Source organism: Trachypithecus francoisi, unplaced genomic scaffold, assembly GCF_009764315.1.
Source record: "Trachypithecus francoisi isolate TF-2019V2 unplaced genomic scaffold, Tfra_2.0 Lachesis_group9, whole genome shotgun sequence".
Taxonomy (NCBI): Eukaryota; Metazoa; Chordata; class Mammalia; order Primates; family Cercopithecidae; genus Trachypithecus; species Trachypithecus francoisi.
In genome coordinates, this window is record NW_022681474.1 from 36,054,849 (window position 1) to 36,082,665 (window position 27,817).

At 46.9% G+C, this 27,817-nt stretch overlaps 1 protein-coding gene and 1 non-coding gene across 4 annotated transcripts in view; both read right to left on the reverse strand.

The window, feature by feature from the left end:
* Window positions 1-11,856, reverse strand: part of PSAP (prosaposin) — a 34,589-nt gene extending 22,733 nt beyond the window's left edge. For all 3 annotated transcript variants that reach the window (XM_033209283.1, XM_033209282.1, XM_033209281.1), the window contains exon 1: window positions 11,664-11,856. In XM_033209283.1, the coding sequence (XP_033065174.1) occupies window positions 11,664-11,703 (40 nt within the window). In that variant the 5' untranslated portion in view covers window positions 11,704-11,856. The remainder of the gene's footprint in view (window positions 1-11,663) is intronic.
* On the reverse strand, window positions 5,772-5,834 carry LOC117082897. Its single transcript, XR_004436824.1, has one exon. It is a non-coding gene; the product is annotated as a U7 small nuclear RNA (small nuclear RNA).
* Window positions 11,857-27,817: the final 15,961 nt, after the last annotated feature.

The window sequence follows — 27,817 nt, forward strand, 5'->3', positions numbered from 1 at the left end:
GGCTTACTGCAGCCTCCGCCTCCTGGGTCCAAGTGCTTCTCCTGCCTCAGCCTCCCAAGTAGCTGGGATTATAGGCGTCCACCACCACACCCAACTAATTTTTGTATTTTTAGTAGATACGGGGTTTTGCCACTTTGGCCAGGCTGTTCTCAAACTCCTGACCTTGTGATACGCCCGCCTCGGCCTCCCAAGGTGCTAGGATTACAAGTGTGAGCCACCATGCTCGGCCCACAACAGGACTTTTTTAAAGACATAGATTTCAGGGCCATGTGTGGTGGCTCACGCCTATAATCCCAGCACTTTGGGAAGCTAAGGCAGGAGAATCACTTTGAGCTCAAGAATCAAGACCAGCCTGGTAACATGGCAAAACCCCATCTCTACAAAAAATACAAAAATAGCCAGGCGTGGTGGCAGGTGCCTGTAATCCCAGCTACTCGGGAGGCTGAGGCAGGAGAATCACTTGAACCCGGGAGGCAGAGGTTGCAGTGAGCTGAGATCATGCCACTGCACTCCTGCTGGGCGACAGAGCGAGACTCCATCAAAAAAAAAAAAGAAAAGAAAAAGAAGTAAGTCATTATTCTTCTATGTATCTGTTGTTTACAGACCTCAGCCCAACTAATATACACATTTAATCAACGACCTCGCTTACAAGAAAGGTCTCCCAACAACGAGTGTTTCCGGGGGTACTCCAATGAGGATACTGAAAAGCCCAGTACACAACATAACCAAAGATTTTCTGAAGCAATCTCAGAATGACAGGATAAACCTTCCTAGAAGGTTACAATCAGTCTCATTATTTTAGCCATACAACATATGCTTTGCCTTTTAAATATTTTAGTAACATGCTAAAATACAATTTGAGTCTAGCTACCAAAAAAAAAAAAGTAACAGAAAATGCATGCAGCCTCCCAGTGCTGAAAATCAGAGCCTACATTCCACAGGGCAGCAGATCTGCTGCCTGGGTAAGGCGGCACCATGGCAACAGGCAGGTTGCTAGGAAACCAAGAGAGGATAACCCCAGGAGGGGCAGCTTCTACCGCAGGTCCCCCGCATTCAGGCATTTCTCAGAGGAATTCATATACTTCCATCCCCTAGAAGCCGGAGATAACGCAATGCACTCAACACTAACTACTCAAACAGCTAGTGCCACAAATATCTTCTATGGCAAAGAGCACTCGTCTCTTCTTCATAGATAATCCTGCCTTTGGAAAACAGTCTGCAGAGCAGAATAACACAGCTCACTGAATCATTCAGAATAGTATACACTCAGAGGTAGTCTCCCTTGATTTGGAGGAAGTAAGGTCCAAGAGTCCTCTTATCACATAAGACATCAGTGGCAATAAAGCTCTTAAGCTCGCTAGGCTGACATCCCATCACCTCTGGCCTCAAAGTGTTAAGACAAAGGTCCTTTCTTCCCTGCTTCTCCTCTGCTGCTACAGCCTGGCTTCTTAATTTTCCTCCCAAGCCAGATCATTCCAGGGCAGGACATTATCTACACAAAGTGATAAAGTCCTCAGGGAAATTACCTTGTGCAATAATGACTGAGGCTGGGGACAAGAATGCAATCTACTCAGACTGTATAAGAGTGACGGAATGGAGGCTTAACTAATTTGGGGACAATTCCTAACTAGTTCATTCAAGAGCACTGTAGTCCAATAAAAACTCCTAACAAAGCTTTTCTTCCAAAGTATTAACATATCAGGTGATGATCAAAGAAGAACTTAGATCATCTTAGATAAGATTACACGGCAATCCATGACTGAAAAATGAGCCCTTGGCAGGACTACCCAGATTCCAGCCAAGTGAGCAAGCGGAGGCAGGGGTCAGAGGGGGGTTCTGTATGGCTCCCCATCCTCGAGAAAGTTCCGCTGCAGATCCAGCATGCTGCACGGCAGTCGGTGCAGGCACCCACACAAACTGGTGCTGGCTCCCACACTGAGCCTTGCTAAACAGCTGCATGGTCTCTGCACATTTGCAGAAGATAATCATATGCTAAAAAAGGTTTCATGCAAACCTCATTAAAGAAATTCAGTATTCTGAACTTGTCTCATACACTGTTTACTAACTAAAAAGTTCCAGATATATGTGAGTCTACTATAAATGTCACTTTTGGCTTACTTCAGTTAATACTTCATAGGAATACTGCCTTCATTTGAAATCTAAACTGTTCAGACCACAGTATGGGTCACCGCAGGATACCAGACTGACCCAGAATTCTGATTTAGTTGCTTTCACCACAGAGGGTTGTTATGAGAATTAAATGAACTAATGTTCAATAAAAAGCAGGATGAGCCGGGCGCGGTGGCTCACGCCTGTAATCCCAGCACTTTGGGAGGCTGAGGTGGGCGGATCACGAGGTCAGGAGATCGAAACCATCCTGGCTAACACAGTGAAACCCCGTCTCTACTAAAAATACAAAAAATTAGCCGGGCGTGGTGGTGCGCGCCTGTAGTCCCAGCTGCTTGGAGGCTGAGGCAGGAGGATGGCGTGAACCTGGGAGGCGGAGCTTGCAGTGAGCTGAGATCGCGCCACTGCACTCCAGCCTGGGCGACAAAGCGAGACTCCGTCTCAAAAAAAAAAAAAAAAAGCAGAATGGGCCAGGCGCAGTGGCTCACATCTGTAATCCCAGCACTGTGGGAGGCAGAGGCGGGCAGATCACCTGAGCTCAGGAGTTCGAGACCAGTCTGCCCAACATGGTGAAACCCCATCTCTACTAAAAATACAAAAAATGGCTGGGTGCGGTGGCTCATGCCTGTAACTCCAGCACTTTGGGAGGCCAAGGCGAGTGGATTACTTGAGGTCAGGAGCTCGAGACCAGCCTGGTCAACATAGTGAAACCTGGTCTCTACTATATATATATAAATAAAATAGCCAGGCATGGTGGCACACACCTGTGGTCCCAGCTACTCAAGAGGCTGAGGCAGGAGAATCACTTGAACCCGTGAGGCAGAGGATGCAGTGAGCCGAGATCATGCCACTGCACTCTGGCCTAGGTGACAGTGTGAGACTCCGTCTTTAAAAAAAAAAAAAGCAGAATGTCTCCTTATGGGTTAGCTATTAAATATCAGTGGGTTCTGCAAATCAGCTAAACCAGTGGTTCTCAAAGTGTGGTCCAAAACCCTAAGGGTCCCAGGGACTCTTTCAGGGGGTCTGTGAGGGAAAAATCATCATAATAAAAACAAGACATCAGTTGCCATTTTGCTCACTCACAAATGTCCAGTCAAGTTTCTGTGGAGGCATGTGACATGACATTGCAACAGACTGAATGGCCAAGCAGCTAAGAATCCAGCCAGGTGTTAAAAGGATTGCAAAAATGTAAAACAGGCTGCTCACTAAATATCTGTGTTTTGGAAAATATTTTTTCATTAAAAATATAATACATACAATAAATATATATATATATGTTAACATGTAATAGGTTTATCAATATTTCAAAGCATTACTTTTTAAACACTGACAGTTTAACTTATAAGATGTTAAATATTGATAGATATAGCCCACATAAGCAAAAGCTCTTTGGGGTCCTCAATAACTAAGGAGTATATAGGGATCCTGCAACCAAAAGTTTGAGAACCTCCAAGCTAAACATCTGGAGAACCAACTTCTGAAACCAAAAGTGGGGGGGATAATTTCCTCAACTTACAGCTGCTTTCTTTTTCAGATTTACCTCAAATCAGAGCCACCATTAACATCTAAATTATATTAGGCTCCCCTGTTCCTATCACCTACATAGAAGCCTCCCCAAAAGGTTTGGGAGGGGCGGGTCCCAAACTATCCTCAACTATTATAAAGGTCAACACTTCATTTGTGCTCAAAGTCACTCTTAATTTCGTAACTCTTAAAAACAATTTCTTAACATTAATTTCAGAAAAATAGAAGATAATATTCTATCTAATCATGATAAAGACTCAGCACTATGAAGTAATGAAGTTTCAAGCACACTAGCCTACACTTCCCCAGCTGAAGTCTACCTGGCTACGCCTCACGGCACTCATCAATGCTGAGCACCTGTTACGTGCCCAAACTGCTCCACATGCTCCAGACACAGCAAGTGATCAAGACAACACACACATCACAACGCCAGGTAGCGGTGAGTGCTACAAATAAAGCAAGGTGGGGTGGGGCAGCTATTTCAGACAGATCCGTGGGGAACTCTGATAAGGCAACATCAAGCAGGGACCTGAATGCATAGAGAGAGGAAGCCCCATGGGTTACCCAGGGAGGAAGATGTTCCAGAGAGGTGGAATTCAAAATGCAAAATCTATGAACACCAACAAGGAAGGAGCCAGGAGCCTGGACAGCAGGCCAGACAGAAGACAGGGGGAGGAACTGAGAGGTGGCCAATCACCAGGTGACAGGCGACCTTGCCAACACACTCTGAGTTTTATTCCTAGTGCTATAGGAAGCCACATGGCCCTATGGTATCAATGCCTGAAGAACAGACTTATTCATACAGAACGGCATCCCATCACAGCTACTGAAAGAGTCGTAAGTAACGTGACAAATACTGGCCAAAAGAACTTTCTCTGCATCTTCTTCAATCTTAGTCATGTTGTTTCCTCTCATGTGAATAATTTTTCAAAGGCTGTATCTGTCCAAATGTGGCCAGAATTTACAATTTTTACATTTACAAGTCTCATTAGAATTCACCTCGCATTTTATTAGATGTCGATGTCCATCAATAGGCATTAAACAGACACATCCATACAATGAAATACTCGGCTGGGAATTGGGAAGAGATTAAGGAGACCTGACAGCCTGAGGGCAATGTGGCATAGCCGGTTGGACCCAGGTACCAAAAAATGAGATTAGTGGGAAAACTGGTAAAAATCCAAATGAAGTTTCCAATCTAGATAGTGACAGTGTCCTGATATTAATTCCTTGCTTTTGGCAAACGTATCATGGTTATACAACACGTTGACAGTATGGGAAGCTAGGTAAAGGGTATACAGGAACTCAGTATACTACCTTTGTAACTTTTCTGTAAATCTAACATTATCTCAAATTTTAAAATTTAAGTACATCTATCTGTGTTAGCATGAAGTGACCTCTAGGATATACTGTTTAAGAAAACAAAAGGAGAAATGCAAATGAAACCACTAAGTCATTTTACTCTTAGCAAATTAGCAAAATTTAAAGTTTTAACAATATCAAATGTTAACAAGGGCATGCAGTAACTGGAAATTGAATATGTTATGGAATGGCAACTGCCAAGATTATCTGAGAGCACTTCTACAATTGTTAGTTACTCCACAACTCAGCAATTCTGCTCATAGACAAATATCCTAGAGAAATGTTTTTCACGTGCACAAGGAGACATGTACAAGAATTTTTACAGAAGCAGGCTGTAACAGAAAAAAACTAGAAATTATCTAAATGTCTATCACTGGAATAGAAATGATATAGACCGGGCTCAGTGGCTCACACCTGTAATCCCAGCACTTTGGGGGGCTGAGATGGGCAGATCACCTGAGGTCAGGAGTTCGAGACCAGCCTGGCCAATGTGGTGAAACCCTGTGTGTACTAAAAATACAACCATTAGCCAGGTGTGGTGGCATGCACCCATAATCCCAGCTACTCGAGAGGATGAGACAGGAGAATCACTTGAACCCAAGAGGTGGAGGTTGCAGTGAGTCAAGATCACGCCACTGCACTCCAGCCTGGGTGACAGAGCAAGACTCCGTCTCAAAAAAAAAAAAAAAAGAAATTCTATAATTTGAATACTATATTGTAGTGAAAATGAAATAGATCTACGCATTTTCTTTTTTGTGGAGGGCTTTCCAGTAAAAACCAGAAAGCCTTCTAGACAAATTCTAAAAGGCATAAAAGTAATCTACACATTTTCAATGTAGATAAACCTTCCTAGCAAAAAACTAACCCAACAATATAGAGTGGTCCCTCTTTAACCATAGCTTCCTTGTCTACCATTTCAGTTTCCCACGGTCAAATGTGGTCTGAAAATATATTCTGAGAGACAAAGACCACATTCACATAATTTTTATTACAGATTGTTTTAATTGTTCTGTATTACTAGTTGTTATTAATCCCTTACTGTGCCTAATTTATAAACTAAACTTTATCACAGGTATGTATGCATAAGAAAAAACATACTATATATAAATAAGGTTTGGTCCCATCCACAGCTTCTGGCATCCCCTGGGGGTCTTGGGACACATCCCCCAAGGATAAAGGGAAAGACTGTTGGATACAATATTTGCAAAATGCTTAAAATATCCAAAACAATACTCTATACACACTGCTGAAGCTTCCGGTCACATGTAGGGGAGGAAAAAGACCTAAGGGGGAGGAAAAACAAGTCCAGGAAGGTGGCTGTCCATGGTGGCAGCTGGGTTGTCAGCTTCCATTTCTTAACCTGGGTGTTGCATACACATGTGTTCATGATAATCTTCCACTTTTAAAATGTTTCACAATTTAAGGAGTAACAGGCAAAACAGTCAGTAGAATATACTATTATGTGTGTTAAAAAGAAAAAAGGCAAAAGGAACTCACACATAGGGTGTACCTCTGCAGGCTCCTAAGGGAGCTGCTACCAGGCTGTCTGAGGAGGGCCTGGGGACAGCAGTGGCGGGGACAAACCTGGTACTCTACACTCCATTCTACTGACTGACCTGGCTTCCCATGTCCATCTATTATCCACTCTAAACAGCTCGCCTCCATTTATGAATGGGGAAACCGAACTAGGGGGCTGGAACAGACTACCTCAGGTCCAGGGTTAGTGACAACAGGTCTAGACCCAAGCATTCAGGTTACCAGGAACCAGCTCTGACCTGCTGGGCTGCTCTGATGTCAAGATCACCTAGCAGCTAAACCTAGTTTGGCTACCTAGAGTATGAACTGCCTCCCAACTCCCTCCTAACTGCTGTGTACCTACCATGGCTTGTTTTCCTGACTCACTAATTATACCCCGCATGTATGTTTTTAATAAGTCAATTTAATTTTGTTAAGGTCACAACGTCCTTTGAAACGAAAGATGCCAAGGGAAATCACAAAATCAAGGGCAGAAAATAGGTCGCTGTGCTGGGGGGACAAAGATATTGACAATACATTACTTGTATTAGTGGTACGGCAACAAACAATACTAACTAAACCCTTTTCTGTATTCACCTAATTTATTAAAGGTAAACAGCAGCCCAGTGAAATAGGAATGATTAATGCCACTTTACAAATGATGAAATACGGGAGACTTTAAGCAACTTGCCCAAGGTCATATGGCTACTGTCAGCAATGAGATAATGTGAAACTTCCACTCCACACTGTCATCTTCTCCCAACATACAAAATTGCAAATGCCATAAAGTTATTTTTTGGAACTTCATGTAATAAAAAAATAAGGCAATGAGTACTTTTGCAACAGTCAAAATCTTCATCCCAGTCACTGTATTTATCATCACTGTTTTAAAGCATTTAAAAAAAAAAAAGGCCAGGTGCAGTGACTCACATCTGTAATCCCAACACTTTGGGAGGCCAAGTCAGGCAGATCACTTGAGGTCATGAGTTCGAGACCAGCCTGGCCAACATGGCAAAACCCCATCTCTACTAAAAATACAAAAATTAGCCAGCATGGTGGTGGGTGCCTATAATCCTAGCTACTCGGGAGGCAGAGGCGGGAAAATCGCTTGAACCCAGGAGGCGGAAGTGGCAGTGAGCCAAGATCGCACCACTGCACTCCAGCTTGGGGACAGAGCAAGACTCCATCTCAAAAACAACCTGTCAGGTTTTTCCCTTTTGGACGCCTCTCTCTCACAAGACAGAGCTGCTCTCCTCTCTCCTTTCTTCTGCCTATTAAACTTTCTGCTCCAAAAAAAAAAAAAAGAAACAAAACAACCTGTCAAATGTACTTCAAGGACGTGACAAATCACTGATTTGTTAAAACAAATAAACCCTTCTTTCTTCAGGAATTATACTCTTATTTTCACAGAATAAAACTGATTTACTATTGACAAACAGGAGATTTATCCAAAATCCCTGACAGGCCAAGACCTGAAGTTCCCACTGATATTCAGCAGGCCAGGCTATAAATTCATATGTTATTGAAAGAAAATATATAATACCTTCTAGCATGCCCAGAAAACACACCTGTCTTAGTATGGGGTAGACAACATTCAGCTGGCTAGCCACCACACAGCTGACAGCTATCAGAGCATCTAAGCTTCAGGGAGCACCTGCCACATTCCAGGCACCACCTGCCACATTCCAGGCACCATCCCTCATGCCTTACACCTAGCTCATGAACACGCTCCTTTTTCCACCAGAGGACTCACCCAACAGCAATAGCCTCCATGATCCCATTTGTAAAAGTTCGAAACTGCAGCCTTTACATCTATGTGTTCAAAGGTTAACAAAAATGTTTCCTTTGGGGCAAGTGGGACAGGGCAGTGAATGGGTGAACAGGGGCCTCTGGATGCCTGGATGCCACTGCTCTGCTCCCCAACCTCGGGGGCTGCTTACACGGGCGGGCTCACTTAGTGGTAATTCATCAAGTTGTCTACTTAATCCTCCATGTATGTAAATTACACTAAGTTTTTAAAAGTTAAGAGGTCCATGTTGACAGAGGGATACGGAAAAAGCGAGCACTGTAGAGTCTTGGGTTCTGGTCCTGGCATCCCCAGTAAATGGTCTGTGATTTGGGAGAATCACCTCTGGGCACCTCCAGGTCTTCATTCCTTACAAAGGGGTTAGATTAGATGCTCTCCAATTCTCTCATGGTGCCATGGCTTTGCTTTCGCTTTTAGGTGGGTAAAAAGGAGGGGCAGCTGGATGGGCAAAGTAACTCAAAAGCAAGTGTCTCTACCATCAGGACATCACTGAAACACAAAATACAAAGCCCGTCCCAACTCAGGGTGGCACTCTGTGCTACAACAGCGTCACGAAGAAAGTTCTAAATGCCTCCCGGGCAGCAGACAATAGCTGCAGTCACCAGGCACTTTCACTAACAAAACTCATTATCATGTCTAGAAATTTTAGGAGTAACCATTCCAAAAAAATCACAAAGGGGCCACAGCTGTGAAGGCCAGGCAGCATTCAAACACTGTTATCAGCACTGACTTTGGCCTAATCCTAAAGGCAGGACAGCAAAGTTAGACCAAGGCCATTACAATACCTCCCATTTACCAGAGTTTTCAGGGAAGAGGGTCCCTTGGTTAACTAAATATTGTGGTTAACCGTAAGCCCATACACACCCGAGGTGGATTTTACATTTCCCAAGACACAATTAAGTCCCTTTTGGGTGATGTGAGTGTGAATCAGAACTTTTTTTTTTTTTTTTTTTTGAGACGGAGTCTCAGTCTCACTCTGTTGCCGGGGCTGGAGTGCAGTGGCCGGATCTCAGCTCACTGCAAGCTCCGTCTCCCGGGTTCACGCCATTCTCCTGCCTCAGCCTCCCAAGTAGCTGGGACTACAGGCGCCCGCCACCTCGCCCGGCTAGTTTTTTGTATTTTTTAGTAGAGACGGGGTTTCACAGTGTTAACCAGGATGTTCTCGATCTCCTGACCTCGTGATCCGCCCGTCTCGGCCTCCCAAAGTGCTGGGATTACAGGCTTGAGCCACCGCGCCCGGCCGAATCAGAACTCTTAAGGGTCTTGTGAAGAGTGACTCAACGTCAACAAGAACAATGGATAATGTAAAAAGTAAGAAAAAAATTGCTCTGAATCAGTATAAAAAATTTAGAGACCAGCATTAGTTTATTATACAGACCACTGAATAACAGCATTATAAGCCTGAATACAAAACCAAAATGATTTTTTTTATAAGCAGATCGCCTTTCATTGTGCACAGGTAAAACAAATTTAAGAGCTTGGTACAGGGTCAAGAGACGTTCTTGAGAGCTGCTGAAAGCTAACTCATTTCTTTGGTTTTGCAACAACCCTGTCATCCACTTTGTTACTGTTTATTAAAATCTGGGTAGCTGCATGGTGGCTAAAATGGCAGCCAGCCCTTAAATTACATATAGTTACTAGGAAACAGAAATTGTGGTGGGGGCTGGGTGCGGTGTCTCACGCCTGTAATCCCAGCACTTTGGAAGGCTGAGGTGGGAGAATGGCTTGATCTAGGAAGGCGGAGGTTGCAGTGAGCCGAGACTGCGCCATTGCACTTCAGCCTGGGCAACAAGAGCGAAACTCCATTTCAAAAACAAACAAACGAACAAACAAAACACAAACGGCCAATAGTGTGCAAGACTTTCTTTTCTCTTTTTTTTTTTTTTTTTTTTAACAGGCGGGGTCTTGCTATGTTGCCCAGGTTGGTCTCCAACTCCTAGGCTCAAGCGATCCTCCCACCTCGGTCTCCCGAAGTGCTGGGATTATGGGCATGAGCCACCGCGCCCCAACACAAGATATTTCAAAGCAAGTGAAATGAGGACTCCATGGCAAAATAACTGGACCACAAAACCCTATATCGCCTTCAATACCTATGAGAATTAAGCTCTGATTTTTTTTTAGCTTGCCCAAATTCCTATCTAAGGGGTCTAGGGAGTCATACCCTACAAACCATAAATTCTCATCAGATGGGTTTTATTTGACCCTATATATCGTGACTTACTTTCCAATCTGACTCTGGCATAACATTATGAGACAAGGAAAAAAAAGTCAAAATATCTAAGCCCAAAATATATTTCCTTGCCATACCTTGAAATTGCCCTGCAAAGTCTCTTGTGGGAAAAATCCACATTCTATAGAGAATCCCCTTCCCCCCCTATGTTTTCCTTCCCAGATCCAGAAGATAATCAACTAAGAGCCAGACACCCTTTCAGGTCCATAGAAACATTTTACAACGTGCTCGCTCTCAAGTTGGCTACCTGAGAGCTTCCTCTGCACAATAAAACTTGGTCTCCACAATCCTTTATCTTTACTTGAATATTTTCTTTTTATTGATCCCAGGTCTTCAGATAAACTCAACCGTCAACTAGAAAATGTTTAAATTTACCTATGGCCTGGAACCAAACAAAGTATTTCTTAAATGTGTGTGATTGATGTCTCATGCCTCCCTAAAATATGTAAAATCAAGCTGTACCCAGACCACCTTGGGCATATGTTCTCAGGACCTCCTGAGGGCTGTGTCACGGGCCATGGTCACTCATATTTGGCTCAGAATAAATCTCAAAATATTTTAGAGTCTGACTCGTTTTGTCAACACCTAGAATCCGGAGTAAATATATATGCAAACGTCAACACAGATGATACACATGTGCTTCCTGCAGCTTCGCTACCCTTACAGACAGGCAACTGAAGCCAACGGCCAAAGTGTCCTGCGGGACGGGGCTCCGGCCCACCTCCATCACGTGTGCCCAGCACAGGCACAACACAGCTGCCCAAGGGGTCACCCTACAAGACCCACCCCACAGCGGAAAGCGCAGCCTGAGGGAAGGCCTCGGGGCCCCCACCGCGCAGGAATCCACTCGAGCCCCGAGGGAGATGCTGCCCAGGGCCTGGGCCGCCCTCCCGGGAGCATTTTCGCAGTCCGCCCCCCGCAGCCCCCGGTCGCCGGTCGCCGGTCGCCCAGAGAAAGCCGGCGAACGCGCCTGCGCAGTGCGCGCCCCCTCGCCAACCCGGGCAGGGGGAGCAGAGGGACCAAGCCCGGCACAGCCCACACTGGGGCCGATGGACGCTGCGAGGCACCTCCTCCCAGACTGAGGGTCTCAGGGCTTACCCGCGCCCAGGAGGCTGGCCAGGAGGAAGAGAGCGTACATAGCGCCGCCTGACTCCGCAGTCTGCAATGCGGAGCGTCAGCTGATTCCCGCAGATATAAATCTGCCCTGCCCCGAAGTCGTCCAGTGCGCAGGCGCTAACCCCGCCCAGTCCGGGCCTGCCCGGGCTCATCAGCACCCTGACTCAGCGCCTCTGAGGGCGCCTGCGCGAAAGGGAGGCCAATTAGGAGACAATGGGAGGAGCGAAGGGAAGGGCTATGGAGAGGAGTGAGGAAGAACTCGGAGAAAGGGAAGGGAAAAGTCATAAATGAAAAACCCTACTAATAGGTCAGAGATTATATCTGTAAAAATACCTTTTAAATCTCCACATTGTTGGCCGCCGCGGTGGCTGACACTTGTAATCTCGACACTTGGGAGGCCGAGGCGGGCAGAGAGTTCAAGACCAGCCTGGGCAACGTGGTGAAACCCCATCTCTACAAAAAAAATACAAAAAAATCAGGCCGTTGTAGTAGCGGGTTTCACACAGAATAGCTTGAAGTTTCACAGAGAATAAGTAGTCGTGTAACGGTGAGGGGACAGGACTCGCTCCTGGCCAAGAGCACGTGGGGGCAGGTGGTGGCACCTGGTCAAAGGCAAGTCTGGGCTGGGCATGGTGGCTCGCACCTTGTAATCCCAACACTTCGGGAGGCCGAGGTGGGCGGATCACAAGGTCAGGAGTTCGAGGCCAGCGTGACCAATATGGTGAAACCCTGTCTCTACTAAAAATACAAAAATTAGCCAGGCGTGGTGGCACACAACTGTGGTCCCAGCTACTAAGGAGGCTGAGGCAGGAGAATTCGCTTAAACCTGGGAGGCGGAGGTTGTGGTGAGTCGAGATCACGCTACTGTACTCCAAAAAAAAAAAGTTTAAGCCTCACATTGTGGTACCATTAAAGATGTAATACGATTCCTCACCCAACATAAGAGATCATAAGAGTCACAACCAACGATCCTGTGGCAAGAGACGGCTTAAGAGAAAAGCATAACAAATTTATGTAATCAACGTGTTATGTGGCATGGAAGCCTTCAGAAATTAAGACCCAAAGACCTAGGGAAAACTTAATTTTTATGCCGAGGTTTGATGAAAACCGAACATGTAGAAACATGCTCAGCCAAGGGTGTGGTTTCATGGTGATAGACTGAGAGGAAACCCATCAAGGGCTGTGGGTTCAGATTCTCCTAGGCCTTTGTGAAGCATTCCTTCCTCCCAGGTACGGGGCAGGAACTTTTAGAAGGAGGGTCTTCAAAGGAGAAAGGAGAAGAAAAGAGATTGACCTTTCTAGGTTTTATGGATGGCTTTGGGGCACAGGCATTTTAGATTCTATGACCCGCCTTGGGGAAGAGGAATTTGAGTTTCTGTGACTCCTTTGAGGGAGAAAGAGAGGCAAGAGACAGGAGGGCAGAAGAAGGCCAAGGTCTTTGTTGTGACCTTCTAATCTCCGTTAGTTCAAAGTAATCAGCGTGTCAAAGTGCCATATTGTGGGGTATGTTTTCTGAGCCCCAACAAGTCAAAAAGGTTAACAATGTATACAAGTTCTTACAGTTAGGATTCAGACTTACCACTGGACCCACACTGTCTCCTAAATCATGTTTCTAGTACTTAGAAGCAGCTTTATTCTGTGCCCTCCTTTCCCTCTTAACATGTCACGTGTGCAATCCCTTTCACGAGACTGTGGGTCTCCCCATGAGCCACAGACAGGCTCTTCAGTATTAAAAACATCCCCTCCCAAGGCTCCACCATGGTTTGTCCATGGAGTTAGAGGCAGTGGAGGAAAGAGACTGAAGAGAAAAACAAGAGAGAGGAGGAAGTGCCTCAGCCTCTGGAGAAGGGAAGGAGAAGCAAAGCCAGAATCTGAGAACCCAGCTAAAAATCCGCCTTGCTGGAAATGGGAGCCGTGCCACCATGTCCAGCTGCCACCTGAATCCAGAATAAGAAAGGAAGGCCTGGGTGGCCCACACAAAGCCAGTCACCCTCTGCCTGTGGCTGCTCCTGCCAGGTCCTGAACAGAGAATGATGGCCCTCTCCAGAAGGACAGGAACCTGTCAACCCCAAGGCAGGGAAAGGAGGGGAATCTTAGCCCCTTAGGTCAGGCACTTAGAAGTCATTTAGTCCCGTTCCATCATTGTAGCTGTAGGGAAACGGAGCCCAGGAGAGGGCAGGACATTTATCCAAGGTCACACAACAGATAGAGACAGAACCTGGCCTGAAGCCTAGTTTCCTGACCTAGGAAGGGCAAACCTACAGTTCGTCCCACTTCCTCCAATCTGCAACCCCCTCTGGAGAACAGCCCCAGGGACTAAGGCCTCAGAACCTTCAGTTCTGCTCCCCTGCAATCTCCCTAAGCTCCCCCTGCCTCCGGCCCCCACCACAGCTCTGACTTCCTCTGGGAAACCAGATGGGGAAGTGTGCCTCATGCACCACCGTGGGCCATGTGAGGCAGCTGAGTGAGTTGGGACAAGATGTGGTCTCAACTGGATGCCTCACAGGTTGGCCTCAGTGGCCAGATGGAGACTTCGTAGCTGCTCCGCCTTTGGGCTTTCCAGGCCAGGCAGAAGCATGAGGCAGACCACACAACAGCTGGTTAAAAGCAAGGGAGCTGGGGCTCTGGGACAAATCCCCACTCCTTCAGCTCCTTGCAGATGGAGGAGCAAAGCATTCCAGTATTCCATGCAGAGGTTACAGGACTCCAAGCCAAAAGGAAGCTCAGAGACCTCAGATCATCCCCTCTCATCTGGTAGAGCTACTGACATCTCCGGGCTGGTTAACAACAGAGCCTGAACCAGGACTCGTGGGTTTTTTTTGTTTGTTTTTCTGTTTTTTTGGAGATGGAGGCTCACTCTATCGCCCAGGCTGGAGCGCAATGGTGCGATCTCGGCTCACTGCCACTTCCACCTCCCAGGTTCAAGCGATTCTCCTGCCTCAGCTGGGATAACAGGTGCACGCCACCGCACCTGGCTAATTTTTTTGTATTTTTTGGTAGAGACAGGATTTCACCATGTTGGCCAGGCTGTTCTCAAACTCTGACCTGAAGGGATACTCCTGCCTTGGCCTCCCAAAATGTTGGGATTACAGGTGTGAGCCACCACACCTGGCCTTTTTTTTTTTTTTTTTTAAATATTCCTCCTTCATACCTAGAGGAATATGTCAGTGTTTTTGAGAGAAACTTTCTGCCTTTCATCTCCTCACCTGTAACTCAACAGTAATATGCTACTTCATCCACTTCATCCTGAACTCCATGAGGACAGAATTTTAATAAATAATATAAAAGCAATAAGTAGATTATTATTAATATTTTTACCTAGTCAGTAGACGCTTAAATCCTCTTAAAAAAAAAAAAAAAAAACCTTCTGAACCATCTGCGTGTAGGCAACAAGAACTGTGAAGCTCCTCAAACCTCTGGCTCCCTTATGCCATTCCTAGCTATGTACCCTCAGGGAAATACTCCAGAAGTGAAGGAATATTTTGTCCAAAGTATTCACAGAAGGGTCCTTTAGAACCATGGAAGTTGGAAAGATCCCAAGTGCTGAAAAATGAAGAGATGACTGTGGAAACTGGCTGGATAGAGCAACAGTACTGAAGCAGCGTTGAAACAGGAGAAGGAGGGAGCAAGGGCCAGGCTGCAGCAAGTCTTCCAGGAATCTGGGTCCCAAGAAACATGGGCAGAGCGAGAGGCCAAACCCCATCTGCTAGTAAGCCCTGCTGTTGACTTCCCAGAGAGGGTGGCAGAACTGGTGGAGGAGCTTCCAGATCCTGGATCCCACCGGGCGCGGTGGCTCACGCCTGTAATCCCAGCACTTTGGGAGGCCAAGGCGGGCAGACCACTTGAGGTCAGGAGTTCGAGACCAGCCCGGCCAACATGGTGAAACCCCGTCTCTACTAAAAATACAAAAATTAGCCGGGCGTAGTGGCATGCGCCTGGAATCCCAGCTACCTGGGATGAGGTATGAGGTATGAGAATCGCTTGAACCCAGGAGGCAGAGGTTGCAGTGAGCTGAGATCCTGCCATTGCCCTATAGCCTGGGTGACAGAGCGAGACTGTCTCAAAAAAAAAAAAAAACCTGAAAACAAAAAGATCCTGCAGCCTGCAGCACCCCAAAGAGAGGATGCACGGGCAGCCATAGCCCTCCACCCTGTGCCTCTCCCTCCCACAAGTGCAGGATTTCAGCCAGGAGGGGAACAGAGAATTGGAAGTAGGGGGGAAATTCTGTCTTTGGATTAACTCATCTTGCATTATGTCACTCATGGAAATGTCCACATTGTAATTTTTAAAAAACAAAATTAATATGGGAAAATTTAAAAGAGAAAAGAAAATCCCTTCCACCGCCACCCTCTGGGAGCTCAAGTCTTCAAGGAACTGAGAAGATATTTTTCCTTAGAAATGTGAGCCATGCTTAAGGTTTCTCAATGGCCTTCCAGTTCTGGATCTCAGTTCTGCATGAGGCCCCAATTTTTGTGTCTGAGATCTCTTGAAATCCCCACCTGCCAGACCCTTTTAATAATTTTCCAGCTGGGCACGGTGGCTCATGCCTATAATCCCAGCACTTTGGGAGGCCAAGGTGAGAGGATCACTTGAGCCCAGGAGTTGGAGACCATCCTGGGCAACATGACAAAACCCTGTCTTTACAAAAAAAATGCAAAAATTAGCCAGGTGTGGTGACACAGGTCTGTGATCCCAGCTACTCCAGAGGTTATGGGATGAGAAGATGGCTTGAACCCAAGAGGGTGAGGCTGCAGTTGCGCACCTCTGCATGTCAGCCTGGGCAACAGAGCAAGATCCCATCTCAAATAATAATAATGATGTCCCTGTGGCCCCAGATGGCCTCCATCTGTTACTTTTTCTACAACTGAAAGTTCCTGGCCAAGATAGCCGAGGAGACAAGACATATCTACCACTGAGGCCCAGCCCACCTGCTTAACCCCAAGGCTCCACTCCAACTCCCTAAACAGCCACCCTGGAGCCCCCTAATGCCCTGGAAACCTCCCTTGACCCCTCACCCTGTCTCAAACAATGACAGGTTCTCTCCCTCCAGCATCTTCCTCCTTGAGACCTCTGGCCTTCAGGCCGTCAAGCCTGCACTTGTCCTTGTGCCTAGAATGAGACCTCAGGCATCACTCAGGGCAGGTTCAGGCTGTCCCAGGGACACCTCTCCCGTCACCCACCAATTCCCAGCCTCTGACTTCTCCTCCTATACCCCTGCCTCCCCTGGGCTGCTGAAGCACTCAACAGTGCAGCCAAGCTCACCAAGCCCTCTGTGATTCTCAGCACCTATTCACCCTCCCCTGTGGCACAGTCTGCTACACCCTCTAATATCCTTCACCCCCTTCTCCTTGATTTGATAGTTACTAATCAGACCCCTTATTTCTAGCAGGGCACATGGCCACTTACAATAAAAACTACACATCCCAACCTCCCTTGCAGCCACGGGACTTCATTTTGGCCAATGAGATAAAAAAAACAAGTACCCAATTTGTGACTTCTAGGTACTGCTTTTTTAAAGGAAGGCATATATCCAGTGCAAATATTCAAATATTTAACAACTGGTACTGCCAGGACACTGTCCATAGTGCTGGGGGAATGTCCTAGAAGGCCCCAACTGAGCCAGGCTGCTGTCTTGGAGGGATGGATGGTTCCTGGGGATGAGCCGGCAGCGGGGGTGGGCAGCAGGGGGCTAGCAGGTGTTGCCAACTGGTACAGAAGTCCTTCATAATTTACTTATTTTTATTTAATTTTATATTTATTTATTTATTTTGAGATGGAGTCTTGCTCTGTTGCCCCGGCTGGAGCACAGTGGCGCCATCTTGGCTCACTGCAACCTCTGCCTCCTGGGTTCAAGCAATTCTCCTGCCTCAGCCTCCCAAGTAGCTGGGATTACAGGCGCCTACCATCACGCCCGGCTAATTTTTATATTTTTAGTAGAGATGGTGTTTCACCGTGTTGGCTAGGCTGGTGTTGAACTCCTGACCTCAGGTGATCTGCCCACCTCAGCCTCCCAAAGTGCTGGATTACACGAACCCTGCTCTTTATAATTTAATTACTGGTACAGTTCTACTGATATGTATAAGCTAAATATCAGCCCTGGCTACAACCTCCTTTCTTCAGCCCGCTGCCTGAATTGCAGACATAATGGCAGGAGCTCAAGCATCCATCCTGGGCCATGAGGTAGAAGCCTCGTTAAGGATGACAAAGGAACAAGAGAGGAGCCTGCGTCCCTGATGATTATACCTGCTCCAGGCTGTCCCTTGTGGGCTTTATTTATGTAAACAAACTCCTATCTTGATTAAGTTTTTGTTATCTTCAGTTTTCTGCTTCATTCCCAATCTTGTTAACAATGCTCAAACCCCTATGTAATTTTTAATTTATTTCATACCCAAATACTGTTTGACTCCTTCCCTTTCTCTGAGAAGGAGATGTCCTTCCTCTTGTTTGCAAGGCTTTACGTATTTTCCTCCCCTTTGCGAGTTTAGCCACTAAACACTACTATTCTTTTGCTGATCAGCTCCTGTGACTTTTTGGACAGGACTGATATTCTGTCTATTTTGGTTGGTTGATGCCCACGTCTTTCACTTTGTTGAATTAATTATTTCCTAACTGCTATATGACCGGGAACCATCAATGAATATTTTTAATATCACCCCTCTGGTACTTTGCTTTGTCGATTGTTCTTTCTTTCTTTTCTGTCTCTCTTTTTTTTTTTTTTTTCTGGAAATGGAGCCTTGCTGTGTCGCCCAGGCTGGAGTGCAGTGGTGTGATCTCAGCTCATTGCAACCTCTGTTCCCTAGGTTCAAACGATTCTTCTGCCTCAGCTTCCTTTGTAGCTGGGGCTGCAGGTGTGTGCCACCACACCCGTCTAATTTTTGCATTTTTAGTAGAAACGGGGTTTTGCCATGTTCACCAGGCTGGTCTCAAACTCCTGACCTCAAGTGATCCACCTGCCTCTGCCTCCCAAAGTGCTAGGATTACAGGTGTGAGCCACTGCGTCCAGCCCCTTTCTTTCTTTCTTTTTTTTTTTTTTTGAGACAGTCTCACTCTGTCACCCAGACTGGAGTGCACTGGTGCATTCTTGGCTCACTGCAACCTCCATCTCCCAGGTTCAAGCGATGTTCCTACCTCAGCCTCCCGAGTAGCTGGGATTACAGGCACACGCCACCACGCCTGGCTAATTTTTGTATTTTTAGTAGAGACGGGGTTTCACCATGTTGGCCAAGCTGGTCTCAAACTCCTGACCTCAGCCTCAGCCTCCCAAAGGGTTGGGATTACAGGTGTGAGCCATTATGTCCAGCCCCTTTCCTTTTTTATATCTTCCATCTCCTTCTGTGCATTGACTTTTCCCTGTCAGACTCTAAGTATGCCCAAGTCTCTCCTATCCTAAAAGAAATCTTTCTTTACCCTTGACTTTCACATGAGCCACCGTGCTTTCTCCCACCTTCCCTTTAGTGCCATATGCAGTATGGCAGTATACACTCACCATAACTACTACTGTCCCTCTCAACTAACTCTAATCCAGCCCACTGATCCCCCAAATGGCTTCTGGAAAGTAGGGAGTCAGTTCCTTCTTAGAAAGTCCACCAGCACCATCTGTTCCCTTTAACCTCTGGCACTGTTGGTTTGCTTCTCCTTTCTACAAGTCCTCCCCTCCCGCCCCTGCCTTTCGCATCAGTGACACAGTGCCACTCCACTGGGATGCTGAATATGCACCACACACGTCCCCACTGCCTGCTTCCTCATTCATGGCAGACACCACCAATAGACCTTGCCTCCTGAAGCCTTCTCAACTCAGTACTCCTCTGCCTTCAGAGTTGGCTCTTGGATTGACATACTTGCCATCTGTCTCAGATGGGGTTGCCTGGGAACCACAGTGTAAGGCTGAGATGAGTAGGCAGGAGTTTACTGGGGTGTGTTCTCAGGATCACACCTGTGAGGCCGTGAGGGCAGCAAGATAGGGGAACCAAACTGCGATGAAGTTGTAATATTGGCCTCAGCCCATATGGCGTTGCAGGGATAGTGCTGCAGAATGGCTCTCAATTGGGGTAAGGGGTGTGGGCCTTTATAGCCCAAGATAATATGTCCCAGGGGAGGGAGTGCAAGCTTGGGTGAGGGGCTCCGTTGGCTGAGGGGAATTCCTGAAGAGGGCATAATTGCCAGCCCTCAGCAGACAACCCCATGGTGGAGAGGCAGTGGGTGGCTTGGCCCTGAAAGAAGAATCTATGTAGTATACTCACCCACTATACTCTGATTGCTCTCAGTCTTCCTTCTACTTCTCTGACCATTTCTTTTTCTTTTTTTTTTTTAAGATGGAGTTTTGTTCTTGTTGCCCAGGCTGGAGTGCAGTGGCACAATCTCGGCTCACCGCAACCTCCACCTCCCAGGTTCAAGCGATTCTCCTGCCTCAGCTTCCTGAGGAGCTGGGATTACAGGTATGTGCCACCACGCCTGGCTAATTTTGTATTTTTAGTAGAGACAGGGTTTCTTCATGGTGGTCAGGCTGGTCTTGAACTCCCGACCTCCGGTGATCCACTCGCCTCAGCCTTCCAAAGTGCTGAGATTCAGATGTGAGCCACCGCACCCGGACACCATTTCTTTATAGCAAGCTTGTCCAACCCATGGCTGCAGACCACATGCAGCCCAGGATGGCTTTGAATGCAGCCCAACACAAATTTATAAACTTTCTTAAAACATCATGAGATTTTGTTGTGATTTTTTTTTTTTTTTTTTTTAGCTCATCAGTTATCATTAGTGTTAGTGTATTTTATGTGTGGTCCAAGACAATTTCTTCTTCCCGTATGGCCCAGGGAAGCCACAAGAATGGACATCCCTGCTTTATGGAATACAAGGCCTTGAACCTAGCCCAGCTTTGCAATCTCTGTTCCCTCAAACTTCCAACCTTGCCCTCCATCCCCTGGTTCCACCTATTCTGCCCACATTTTCTCAGATGTCTAAATAAGCTATGCAGCTTCACATTTATGTGCCTTATAAATATACCCACTCCCTACCTCGAATTCTGTTTCCTACCTCTTTCTCTGGGAAACTCTTACTCATCCTTCAAAATCCATTTAAGGCCAGGCACGGTGGCTCATGCCTGTAATCCCAGAACTTCGGAAGGCCAAGGCAGACGGATCACCTGAGATCAGGAGTTCGAGACCAGCCTGGCCAACATGGCGAAACTCCGTCTCTACTAAAAATACAAAAATTAGCCAGGCCTGGTGTCAAGCGCCTATAGTCCCAGATACTTAGGAGGCTGAGGCAGGAGAATCGCTTGAACCCGGTGGGGGTGGGGAGTGGGGGGTGGTGTGGAGGTTGAGCTGAGATCGTGCCACTGCACTCCAGCCTTAGTGACAGAGTGAGACTCTGTCTCAAAACAAACAAACAAAAAAAGATGCTGCCAGAGGGAAGCTTTTGCTATGCTTTAGGAATTGATGGACTCTTACTCCTCACCACTCCCATTGGGTTCTGTTCACATCTCAACAGCATTTCTCATTTTGTCTTGTTAAAGACAAAATTGTTTTAGCAACACATTTAATGAGCACCTGGTATATACCAGGCACTGTACCAAGAGCTGAAGACAGAGAAATGAAGCACGCAGGCTGAGTGGAAAGGGCACACAAGATGCTCGTTATTACATCCCCACTCCGGGGAAGCCTGATTGCTGGCCGGGCCCACAGCTCCATCAGGGCTCCTTGTACACACATGTCCCATTTGGCATCCTGAGGCCCTGTCACCCGCTGGGTTGTGGATGATCACACTACCAGTCAGTCACTCTATTCTGAGTGCACGGGATGCCGCCTGGCCCCACAGCTCTGCCCCCAGATTATATTTATATTGGACAGGTGGCCCCCATCAGCTGCTCTCTTGGGGAGTTTAAACAGGAGCTGCTAGGAGAGCCCTGGCACAGCTGGTGAGTCAGCAGCAGCAGGGCAGTGGGGCAGGCCGGGAGCTGCTGAGTCACTGTAGCAGTCTGCAAGTTGGTGAGGTCAGAGCCGCTAGAGAATCTGATGAAAGCTGGGAACACTCTGCCAGAAAAATGCTCAGACACATTTTGCACTGACTTCAGGAGTCTCTGAGGCCTCAGCCATCCATCTGTGGGCGTCAGAAAGAGAACCTTAGTAAACCCAATGAGGGGAAGCGACTTAACTGCTCACACCACCAATAAATAATAGAACTGAGACCAGAGCCAGTGCTCCTGAGTCACAGTCCTGTCAATTTATCAGATCCCTGAACTAGGCATCTGTCAAAGCCTCCCTTTATTTCAAGTCCAGGCTGCGTTTCACCTCCTGGGAAGCCCCCCTGCTTCCTCTAGCCTCAGGCACCTTTCTCCTTCTCCAAATTTCAGATGACTGTGCTTCTAGAGCCCTTACTCTTGGGTAAACATGGAGGGTGAAAATAACAAAGACGAGATTAGATCAGTTGTTTCTGAGCCTGGAAAGGAAAGCAAGAACTGGACTATGATCAGACTGACCATGTTAGCATATCTTAAAAACCAAAGCTGCTTAGCTAGGCGTGGTGGTGTGGGCCTAATCTACAGGAGGCTCAGGCGGGAGGATTGCTTGAGCTATGATTGCACCGCTGCACTCCAGCCTGGACAACAGAGCAAGACATGGTCTCGATAAGAATAATAACTGGCATTAATTAGTTGCCTGTTAATATATCTACCTCTCAACTGATCACTCTGTATACATAATCTCTCTCTCTCTTTTTTTTTTTTTTTTTGAGATGGAATCTTGCTCTGTTGCCCAGGCTGGAGTGTGGTGGCTCAATCTCAGCTCACTGCAATCTTTGCTGCCCAGGTTCAAGCAATTCTCCTTCCTCAACCTCCTGAGTAGCGGGGATTACAGGCGTGCGCCACCATGCCCAGCTAACTTTTGTATTTTTGTTGGAGATGAGGTTTCATCATGTTGGCCGGGCTAGTCTCGAGTTCCTGACCTCAAGTGATCTGCCCACCTTGGCCTCCCAAAGAGCTGGGATTACAGGCATGAGCCACCACGCCTGGCCAATATATACATGATCTCTATTATTTATTTATTTATTTATTTGAGACAAAGTTTTGCTCTTGTTGCCCAGGCTGGAGTGCAATGGCACGATCTCGGCTCACTGCAACCTCCACCTCCTGGGTTCAAGCTATTCTCCTGCCTCAGCCTCCCAAGTAGCTGGGATTACAGGCATGTGCCACAATGCCCAGCTAATTTTGTATTTTTAGTAGAGAGGGGGTTTCTCCATGTTGGTCAGGCTGGTCTTGAACTCCTGACCTCAGGTGATCCATCTGCCTCGGCCTCCCAAAGGGTTGGGATTATAGGCTTGAGCCACCAAGCCCGGCTACTTATTTAATTATAAAATAAAGACAGCATCTCACTATGTTGCCCAGGCTGGTCTCAAAATGGTCTCAAACTCCTGGCCTCAAGTGATCCTCTCGCTTTGGCCTCCCAAAGCGCTGGGATTACAGTTGTGAGCCACTACACCTAGCCAATCTCCAATCTTTCTTTTCTTTTCTTTTTTTTTTTTTTATGAAGAGTCTCACTCTGTTGCCTAGGCTGGCATGCAGTGGTGTGATCACGGCTCACTGCAGCCTCAACCTCCTGGACTCAAGCGATTCACCCATCTCAGCCTCCCAAGTAGCTGGGACCACAGGCACATGCCACCATGCCTAGCTAACTTTTGTATTTTTAGTAGAGATAGGGTTTCACCATGTCGGCCAGGCTGGTCTTGAACTCCTGACCTTGTGATCCACCCCCCACCTTGACCTCCCAAAGTGCTAGGATTATAGGCACAAGTCACCACACCCGGCCATGCCTCCAATTTTTAAATCAAAAGTTTGATTACTCCTATTTTACAGATGGGGAAACCGAGTCTCAGAGAGGCCGAGGATGTCCCTGGTCTTGATAGAACCAGAATTCAAGCCCAAGATCATTTGGGGCTGAAGTCTATGCAATGTTGTTTCCATTGAGAATTAGAATTGCCCAAGGGAAGCGGACACAAAGTACAAAGATCCACCAGGCCACCAGGGGCTGATGCCATCACACACCACCTTTCTGCATTCCCGCTCCACATGCCTGAGTGGACACTGTGACTGACCAGTCTGATCTCAGATGTGGAGTGTACTGCTCAGCTGTGCAGATAAATCTGTTAAGGTGACAGAGCTGTCCCCTGGGGTCAGCTTAGTCTTAAGGAGTTAATCTGGTTTATGTATCAGACTCTTGTAAGTTTCTTCATGAGTCTCACCCTAAAAACCTTAACCTTTTCTTTGGGCCAGGTAAACCAAGGTCCTTGGACCCCAGTGTCTTCATCAAGATTGTGACACCCTATGAAGACACTTCACAGTTGGCCTCTGGCGTCCACGAGGACCCCATCCTAATCCTCAGGGCAGTGGACTGAGAACACGCTTGGCTCAGGCTGGACGTTTGTGTCTTAAATGCCCTTGGACACAAGTAGGCTGGGAATTAGGGCCTCTGAATCTTTAGGTTTTCTGGAGATTTCCATTGTAAGGTATGATCCTGTCTTCAGAGTTTCTTTATCTTATGAGGAGTTTGACTGAGTCCTACTCTGAGTTGGAATTACCTCACCCAAGAACCCCACACCCAACCCAAACCTGAGAGCTTTGCTTATAGAGAGAGGACTGGCTTTGATATCAGGGACCTGGAATCTCCTCCTTGATCTGCTTCTTGTTGGCTGAGTCACCTCTGGGGAGACCTTCACCTCCCCATACCTCAGTATGTGCACAACGAACATGGATGTAGTTTGGCAACTGGGAGGAGCGGTGCTCACCGAAGGAATCATTGTGCCTTTAAGGGCATAAACCCTGGTTTGAGGTCAAATCCGCCCACTCAAACACTAATTCAACAATCCTCCCACCTCAGCCTCCTGAGGAGCTGGGATTACTGGTGTGCATCACCATAGCCAGCTAATGTCTTATTTTTTATAAAGATAGAGTCTCACAATGTTGCTCAGGCTGGTCTTGAATTCCTGGGCTCAAGGGATCCTCCCACTTCAGCCTCCCAAAGTGTTGGGATTACAGGCATGAGCCACTGTGCCTGGCAGATTTGTACACTTTATTTATTTATTTATATAATAAATAGAGATGAGATCTCGCTATGTTGCCCAGGCTGGACTCAAACTTCTATCCTCAAGCGATCAGCCCACCTCGGCCTCCCAAAGTGCCAGGATTATAGGCATAAGCCACCTCACCCAGCCAATTGTACATTTTTTTTTTCCAAGATGGAGTCTCACTCTCTCACCCAGGCTGGAGTGCAGTGGCGCGATCTTGGCTCACTGCAACCTTCGCCTCCCAGGTTCAAGCGATTCTCCTGCCTCAGCCTCCCGAGTAGCAGGGACTACACAGCACATGCCCCCACACCCAGCTAATTTTTGTATTTTTAATAGAGATGGGGTTTCACCATGTTGGCCAGACTGGTCTCGAACTCCTGACCTCTAGTGATCCCTCCACTCGGCCTCCCAAAGTGCTGGGATTACGGATGTGAGCCACCATGCCGGGTCCCAGTCGTACACTTTAAATGTGTGAATTGCATGGTATATAAATTATAACACAATAAAATTTTTTTCTTCTTCTTTTGAGACAAGGTCTCTCTTTGTTGCCTAGGCTGTAGTGCAGTGGCACAATCATGGCACATTACAGCTTTGACCTCCTGGGTTCAAATTAAGGAAGGAGACCACTACTACTCTTACTGCCCTCCTCCTACCTTGCCTAGTTCATAAGACAGGAGGAAAGAGAGAAAGAAACAAAAGTAAGATAAATAGCCAGACAACCTTGGCACCACCACCCAGCCCTAGGAGTTAAACAAAGTAATAATAATAACATCAACCCCTGGCCTAAACTACTTGTGTTATCTGTAAATTCCAGACACTGTATGCAAAAAGCATTGTAAAACTTTCTGTTCTGTTAACTGATGCATGTAGGCCCCCGTCACGTTTCCCACGCTTGCTCAATTTATCACGACCCTTTCACGTGGACCCCTTAAAGTTGTAAGACTTTAAAAAGGCCAAGTATTTCTTTTTTGGGGAGCTCGGTTCTTAAGACGCGAGTCTGCCGATGCTCTTGGCCAAATAAAAAACCTCTTCCTTTTTTAATCTGGTGTCTGAGGAGTTTTGTCTACTGCTTTTCCTGCTGCAAAAGGATCCTCCTGCCTCAGCCTCCCAAATAGCTGGAACCACAGGTGTGTGCCACCACACCCAGTTAACTTTTTTTTTGAATTTTTTTTGAGATGGAGTTTCACTCTTATTGCCCGGGCTGGAGTGCAATGGTGCAATCTTGGCTCACCACAACCTCTGCCTCCCGGGTTTAAGCAATTCTCCTGCCTCAACCTCCCAAGTAGCTGGGATTACAGGTATGCACCACTGGTATGCCGGCTAATTTTGTATTTTTAGTAGAGATGGGTTTTCTCCATGTTGGTCAGGCTGGTCTCGAACTCTTGACCTCAGGTGATCCACCTGCTTCAGCCTCCCAAAGTGCTGGGGTTACAGGTGTGAGCCACCGCACCCAGCAATTTTTATTTTTTTGAAATGGAGTCTTGCTCTGTCCCCCAGGCTGGAGTGCAGTGGTGTGGTCTCGGCTCACTAAACCTCCACCGCCTGGGTTCAAGTGATCCCAGCTACTTGGGAGGCTGAGGCAGGAGGATCTCTTGAACCCAGGAGGTGGAGGTTGTGGTGAGCCAAGATCGCACCATTGCACTCCAGCCTGGGCAACAAGAGCGAAACTCCAACAACAACAAAAAAGAAAAAATAAAAAAAGAAAGGAAGGAAGGAAAGAAAGAAAGAGAGAAAAAGAAGGGAGAGAGAGAGGGAGGAAGGGAGAGAGAGAAAGAAGGAAAAAAAGAAAGAAAGAAAGAAAGAGAAAAATAAATGAAAATAATGATAACAGCGTTTACATTCTGATTACCCAGGCAGTGCAGTAGTAGTCCCCTTTGCTCATCCAAGGTTTCGCTTTCTGCAGTTTCAATTACCTGTGATCAACTAAGGTCCAAAAATACTAAGACATTTTGAGAAAGAGAGAGAGAGACCATGCTGATGTAACTTTATTACAGCACATTGTTATAATTGTTCTTCTTATTTATTATTGTTAATCCCGTACTGTGCCTGACTTAGGAATTCAACTTGATCACAGGTGTATATAGAAAAAGCAGAGCATAGATAGATAGGGATCTGTACTATCACTTAGGTCTCAGGCATTCACTGGGGCTCTTGGAAAGTATCCCCTGAAGATAAGGGGGACTACCATATTTGTTCACTATCAGTAACTGAGAAAATGTGGAAAAGTGTAAAAGAGACAAGTAAAAATCTTTTCCCCTTCAGGGAAAACCCTTTCTCCTTTGGATAACTAAAAACCTAATCTCCTGGGTGTTGTGAGAACTATCAAAGGGAGGTGGCCTTCACTTACTTTAAGTAAGGCTTGACATTGTCCAAGGGTCCACCAGGAGATATTGCCAGCGCCCACCCTCCCCAGGGCAAACACAGCCCCTTCCACTCCCTCCTGGGGCCTTTGGGCCCCACCTGTGGTCACAGCCTTGAGGATGCACACTGCAAGCCATAGCCTGCAGCTTCCTGGGTCATGTGCTTCGGGGGATGTCAAACCGCAGAGTTCAGCCCTCCTCAGAATTGTCTGGGTCACCCAGAACGCCCTATGTGGGCCATGTGATTCAGCGCGGTCACATGCTGAGCCGCAGGCATTTGACTCCATGCCAAATGTCACCACTTCAAGAAAGTTAGAAAAAATTCGGGGGGCCCTGGTGTGGCAGGCACAGAGCAGGGCAAAGGAGACCATCACTCCCAGATACCAACACCTGTTAAAAGAGGATGAGGTGGGAGAATCAGGTTGCTTGAGCTCAGGAGTTCAAGGCAGCAAGGAGCTGTAATTTTGTTACTGCACTCCAGCTTGAGCAACAGAAGGAGACTGCGTCTCTTAAAAAAAAAAAAAAAAAAGGAAAAAGTATCCCATCACTTTGAGAGGCCGAGGCGGGCGGATCACGAAGTCAGAAGTTCAAGACCAGCCTGGCCAATATGGTGAAACGCCGTCTCTACTAAAAATACAAAAATTAGCCAGGAGTGGTGGCGTGCACCTGTAGTCCCAGCTACTCAGGAGGCTGAGGCAGGAGAATTGCTTGAACACAGGAGGT